General features: G+C 48.8%; 1 protein-coding gene across 7 annotated transcripts in view; it reads left to right on the forward strand.

The window, feature by feature from the left end:
- ACAD10 (acyl-CoA dehydrogenase family member 10) overlaps positions 1 to 6,304 on the forward strand; it is a 48,699-nt gene extending 42,395 nt beyond the window's left edge. For 6 of the 7 annotated variants that reach the window (XM_063085814.1, XM_063085813.1, XM_063085816.1 and 3 more), the window contains 5 exons: positions 760 to 918; positions 1,597 to 1,769; positions 3,698 to 3,841; positions 5,004 to 5,081; positions 5,616 to 6,304. In XM_063085814.1, coding sequence (XP_062941884.1) covers positions 760 to 918; positions 1,597 to 1,769; positions 3,698 to 3,841; positions 5,004 to 5,081; positions 5,616 to 5,756 — 695 coding nt within the window. In that variant the 3' untranslated portion in view covers positions 5,757 to 6,304. Of the gene's footprint in view, positions 1 to 759; positions 919 to 1,596; positions 1,770 to 3,697; positions 3,842 to 5,003; positions 5,082 to 5,615 lie in introns of those variants that run through there. The other variant, XR_010022613.1, reaches the window with a different exon arrangement.
- Positions 6,305 to 6,549: the final 245 nt, after the last annotated feature.

The following is a 6,549-nucleotide window of genomic DNA, read 5'->3' on the forward strand; positions in this document are numbered from 1 at the left end:
ACGGGGGTGGAGACGTGGCCAGATGACCACACGTGACAGGCTCCCCCATGCACACGTGACTCTGGGAATCTCTTTACTCCCCCTTCTCCATTCCACCTCAGGCCGCTCCCTTTAGAAAGGCGGAAGTCACTTCGTGGGTGGCTTCCCCTTGCTCCTAGGTCAGGTGTGTTGCATCCTAGGGGCTAATGATAATCTTGCTGTTTACGGGACGGGACGGGACGTCACCTCTGCAGGGCCCTCTGTAAGTACTCACGGAGTCCCTGCACTTCTCCAGAAGCTAGGTATTATCATATCCATTTTGCAGAGGTGGAAACTAGCACTCAGAGAAGCGATCAAAGTCACTTGCCTAAGGTACTAGCCCCCAGCTGGCAAGTAGGGAACCCAGAGTTAAAGATTTGCTTAATGCTGAGGTCCACGCCCAAAGCCATTTTGTTTACATCACCTGTGGGAACAGAGCAAAACAAGCTGGCAGTGATAAAGTGGCAGTTTTCAGCCTCTTGTCTCTAAATATATTTTCAACTCTATACAATGCTTTTTAAAAAAAATTCCTCTTAAGATGTATTCATTCCTCACTGGGACCAAAACCAGTTTGCTCTTATTTCTGGTCAAGAGCCTGCAGATATTCATCTCATTATGTGAAGTCTTAAAAGCTCTCCCTGCTACTGGCTTTCCCTCTCCTGGGCCAGGACCATGTGTGTAAGGACATGTGATGGCCCTGGTGTCAGATCACGGGGGTCTGTCTCTCTCCTTTCCTGGCAGGCATCCTGGATCCTCGCTGCCAACTCTGTGTGTTTATGGGAAAAACAGATCCACATGCCCCGAGGCACCGGCAGCAGTCTGTGCTCCTGGTTCCCATGGATACCCCGGGGATAAAAATCATACGGCCTCTGACGGTATATGGACTGGAGGACGCTCCAGGTCAGGCCTCCCGGGAAATGGCTTTGGGCAGCCCTTGCTCTAGTTCAGGTCACACCACATCCCACACCTGAGGGTACGATGACATTTGGAGGGCCACATGCTCCTGCATTTCATTTCCATATGTGAATATCAACCACACAGGCAGATTTCAGACAGGCATTTACGCATTTTTTTTTTTTTTTTTTTTTACTCTTCTAAACTCAGAAGATAAGCAGGAGTCTGTGACACAAGGAAGCTGCACAGGGCAGAGGCAGGAGGCAGGAAGTGTACCCCAGACCTTCTCTTCTAGGTCCCTATGTGGACAGCTGACCTCCAGCCCACAGCCCCACTTTGGTCTTCTCATGGGGTTCCTGGATAACAATGTTCACATTTTTACTTTTGGTATTCCATGAGATCACTACATTGTTAAATCAGTCACAAACTACTAGGGAGTTTCAGCTTAAGGTAATGTCATTATGTTATATAAAAGGAATGGCACGATATTCATGCCATTATAAATCAGGATTCATTTTCCATCTTTAATAGACTCCTTCCTGCCCTTTAACCATGTCCCAGTTAGAAAGCTAACCAAGGGGCAGGAATATTACCAGCCGATAACTGAAACGGAGGCAAGGACTAAACACATCCAAGGAAAATGGGTTTGACAGGTGGCTCAAGGTAATCATTTGGGTCTTTCAGGTGGCCACGGAGAAGTCCGATTTGAGCATGTGCGTGTGCCCAAGGAGAACATGGTCCTGGGCCCTGGCCGAGGCTTTGAGATCGCACAGGGCAGGTTGGGTCCTGGCAGAATCCATCACTGCATGAGGCTAATTGGGTCCTCAGAGAGGGCCCTGGCGCTCCTGAAGGCCCGTGTGAGTGCTTCCCCGTGCCCCCAGCACTGGCCCCAAACCACTGGCTGCTTTGCCGTCAGACTACAAATCCTACCTGCTGTCTGCGAGCAGACCTAGCAGGGGAAGCAAGGCAATGCACCTGCCCAGAAGTTGTGTCCCTGACTGGGCTTTGCATCTGCTACTTTGCTGCAGTCTGAAATTCAGAACAGAATGGGCCCTGCTCTGTTGAGGTGACCAAAAGCAAAAGGCTAGGCAGCAGAGGGCGATGTTCCAAGGTCCAAAGGGTCATGGGTTGCCAAGAGCGATTTGTGTTCCTACCACATGGTTCAAAATCAGACACCGGGGAGAACTCATGTTGCTTGTTTTTGTCTCTTGAGTTCCAGCATCCTATACCATGCAACTCCCCCAGCATGTCCAGAAAACTTTTTTCTGCTGTGACTTCCTCAAAGGTTGGAAACCTACGTAAAAGAGAGCTCCTGTCAGGAACAGGAATCCAAATCAGTTGTATTGCTTTCACAAAGAGGGCAAATCCTTGAAACCAAAACAAGTGTTCACAAGAGACACCATAAAGAACAGAGGCAGTCAATGAGTTTTGATTACTGAGCAGACCCTCTGTGATTTACAACCTTTTGAGTTGAGACTGATCAGTTTTTTCTTTGAAAATAAAATGCTCCTCTTTATTTCTTTGAAAATAACATGGAGTTGGGTATGGTACTTCAACGCCATACAGCATTAAAACTCAGACCAACCTTCTGGTAGAGCAGTTTGACTGTGTGTCAAAGTATCCAGAAAGTGCACAGCAGTAACATTGCAACTGCACTCAGGACTTGGTTGCAAGGGAGTAATTAGGAATCTGTAAAAGATCTGCTACTAGGAGGCTCCCCACACTACTGATTCTAATAGCAAAGTGTTGGGAACACCCAACAAGGCTAACAGTGGGTCAGATAAACCATGGTGCATGGACATGCAGTAGAATCCAAAATGACGCCGTGGAAATCTATTTCTTAACGTAGAGAGATGTTCACTATATACGCTTAAATTTAAAAAAGCAGGCTACAAAGCAATATGTAGAATATAACTATTTTGTTAAAAAAAAAAAGTATATACATACATATATGAGGTTCTTCAAAAAGTTCATGGATTCATTTTATCTTTTAATTATATTTTTCCATGAACTTTTTGAAGTAGATATGTATATATATGTGTGTATATGTATGTGTGTATATATATACATATATACATATACAAAAAGTCTAGAAGGATATCTATCAAATATAAACTATAGGCAACTAGGTGGTAGGATACTAGGTATTCTTTTTTTTTTTTTTTTTTGGCCTGAAAATTGATAATTTTTGTGCCATGAGATATATTATTTGTGTAAAAATTGTTTTTAGGAAAAATAAGTAAATAAAACAGGGAGAAAAAAGAATACCTACAACCTTTTCTGATGGCTGGTGGCTTTAAGAAAGACTAAAATGCGTTGCAGATCAGATTGCCCACAAGGGGACCCTGGCAACTCGGTGGAGCTACGGGGCGTGATGCTGGGCCACAGTCAGCAGAGGGCGCCCTCGCCCTGCCACAGCCACTCCCTAATTCCCAGGAGTAGCATTGCACAGATGCAGGCTCAGATCCAAGAGAACTGCTACTGCTGCCCAGCAGTGGCTGAAATGCCCAAGTAAAGGGTTCTCGGAAGTGGTTTGTGCAGCCACCATGTTGACTGTGGCTCGGTGTGGCTCACATGAATGTTGTTAGCATCCAGATCTCCCTGGAAACTGTCAGTGGCCAGAAAACTGGCAACCTGGCAGACAAGCTGCACACTCCCGTCTTCACTGTCTTCTCCTGCCCTTTCATCTCTGCCTCCACACACCTCTGGAGGCCACCAGCCCCACGCCTCTCATGGCCACCCTTAGCCCAGCACATCCTTAGCCCTTTGTCTCCTGTATGGACAGGTGAGGTCCCGCGTGGCCTTCGGGAAACCCCTGGTGGAGCAGGGCACGGTCCTGGCCGACATTGCCCAGTCACGTGTGGAGATTGAGCAGGCTCGGCTGCTGGTGCTGAGAGCTGCCCACCTCATGGACATGGCAGGAAATAAGGTAGGAGGCCAAGGGGCACCTCGGAGGGGCCACTCAGGTGATAGAGGTCCAAGATTGTGGTAAGCACTTTGAGTCTTCTCTCATTCAGCAAGCTAGAGAGAAAGAGCTGGGCCTCTTGACATTAAAAACTTTATTTCAACTCTATTTGGAACAATTTGGGCAGCTTTTCAAAAATAGAAAATGCACAATAAAAGAAGACTGAGCGTTCTGTTTTACTGACCTGGCGAACTTCTTAGTCCAAGACAGTGGGTCTGATGGGGCCACATGGCCCCCTGGTCAGCCTGGACTCGCAGGGCACTCTGGTGCAAGGGTCAGGCTAACAAAGAGTAAGCAAGTGATAAAGGACCTGCCACTGGCCTTAATTCAGATATAGAGTTAAGGTCTGGCCAATTAGCTCAGCTGGTTAGTGTGCAGCCTTGTAACACTAAGGTCATGGGTTCAGATTCCTGTACTGCCAAAAATAAAGAAGAAAGGATCAGATATAGAATTAGTCAAAATAGAAGCTTATTTCCAAGTGTGACATTATTCATTAATTAAGGCTCGTATTAAGTGCTGGTAATGGCCAGGCACGATGCCCATGTTGACCCTTGCTGTGTCTGGCTTTCTGCAGCTTTCTGTGTGTGTCCACCATCTAGCCAGGAGCCTCAGCACTGCGGGGATGACCCAGTCTCACAACTCTTTGACAGTTGGTGCTGGATATGGTGGAGGTGCTCGGGTGCCCCACTTGAACGCCCTGACCCAGGGCAGATCCTGGTAGCTCGGTTTCCTGGAGCCCTGGCTGGTCCAGTCACTTGGAGACAGTTGGCGGTGATCCTGAAAATGCACAGTCCCCCCCACCGCCATCTCCTCTGAGTGCTGGCGATATCCCCTGTCATCTGGGCAGACATCCATGTTTCTGAGTCTGTCCTTTACCAGGCCTTTGCTTCACATTTTCTGACATCTTGAGTCACCCTTGTAGATACCAACACTATGCCCTCCGCCCCCTAGGTGCTGGGCACACAGCGTGCTCCAGGCAGGGGCTGCCTCCCCGAGCTGACATCCAGCATCACCTCAAGGTCATTGTTTTGAGCCTTTGCTTTTTACTCCTCCCCATGAACTGATGGTTCTTCCAGGCATTCTGCCCTCGGGTCTTCATAACCACGTTTTCTCCTCTTCCTTGCAGGCTGCAGCTTTAGATATTGCCATGATTAAAATGGTAGCCCCTACCATGGCCTGCCGAGTGGTTGATCGTGCTATTCAGGTGAGTACAGAGCAGGCTACTAGCAGACACCAGATGCGAAATGCCTCAACTTCAGCTGCCCAGCCTCCGGTCAGCCCTGCCAGCCACCCCTTGTTGCCCATGCCCTGTGCAGCCATTTTCCTTTCCTTTTTAGAACAGCCCAAGGAGGGGCCCATCCTATCCCCATTTTGAATTTGAGGAGACAGAGGCACAGAAAACTGAAGTGACTTGTCAGTCACTCAGCTTGCAAGTAGCTGACCTCAAATTTACATGAAACTGGGTCTTCATAACACCAGAGCCCAGCCTCCTAACCATGCAGGGACATCTCCTTCTCAAATCCTAACAGCTGACCCTAACGTAGTGCTTTCCCAGTGGCAGAAGCCACCTTGCAGAGTGGGCTTGGTGAATCTGGCATCCTGGAACGTTAGTTCTCATACCGCATAGGTGTCAGTAGGGGATATCCCCAGAAAGATAGCTGTTATGAGCAGGCTCATATTTTGGGGCTCTCAGAGACTTACCCAGGGCCTCCTCTCCTTCCCGTCCTGTGTCTGCCAGGCCTTCGGAGCAGCAGGCCTGAGCAGCGATTACCCCCTGGCTCAGTTCTTTGCCTCGGCCCGAGCACTGCGCTTTGCTGATGGCCCCGATGAGGTGCACCGGGCAACAGTGGCCAAGATGGAGCTGAAGCATCGCGCTTAGACCTGCAAGACTGTAAGAGCTGGATGTCCCTGTTGGGCCAACCACACCCAGAACTGTAAATGATGCACTTTGGAAGGTCTGGGATGTGTGTTCTTGCACCCTGCACAGCAGCCCTATCCTAGGACAATCATGGCGAATTTAACCTTTTTGGGTACCCACAGAAGACATTTTCCCAAGAAGCCTTGAGTTTCTGTTTCAGGCAAAGAAAGGAGCGGAGCGGGTTTCGGTACAGAACCCTGAAGCTGGTCTTCAGTCTCTCGGTGCCACTGGGCCCCTCTTGTCCCCCTCTCCCTAGCTGTGGGAATCTGGACACATTTAAGGAGCCCTGCTGAGGCAGTGTGCTGTGCTTGCAGCAGAGACGGGGCCTGCTGCTCCCTGCAGCCTGGAGAACAGGGCCAGAGAGCTCCTGGGACAATGGAAAGAAACCAAAACGCTGAAGCCACTGCATCTGATTTTCTTATTTTGAATGTCAACACAGAACACTAATTTAAATGTTGTTTTGGAAAAGGGCTTTGGGAATACAAAAGAATAAAAAAATACTTCTCAGAGATTTTGTGGACTTTCTTTCTGTGATACAGAAGGAATGGAGAACGAAGGCTCCCCTCAGCCCGTGAATCTCAGGAGTCGGTTCTCTCCTCACACTGCTGTCCCCACAGGGTTCTATATGCCTGGGGCATGCATGGCACGACTTCTGGTAGGCCCTAGTCATCACTCATATAAACGTCACCAAAGGCACCATGGCATTGTGGTGTGCGAGGCCCCCTACAACTCCCACCCCCCTTCTGCTCTGCAT

Source organism: Cynocephalus volans, chromosome 2, assembly GCF_027409185.1.
Source record: "Cynocephalus volans isolate mCynVol1 chromosome 2, mCynVol1.pri, whole genome shotgun sequence".
NCBI lineage: Eukaryota > Metazoa > Chordata > Mammalia > Dermoptera > Cynocephalidae > Cynocephalus > Cynocephalus volans.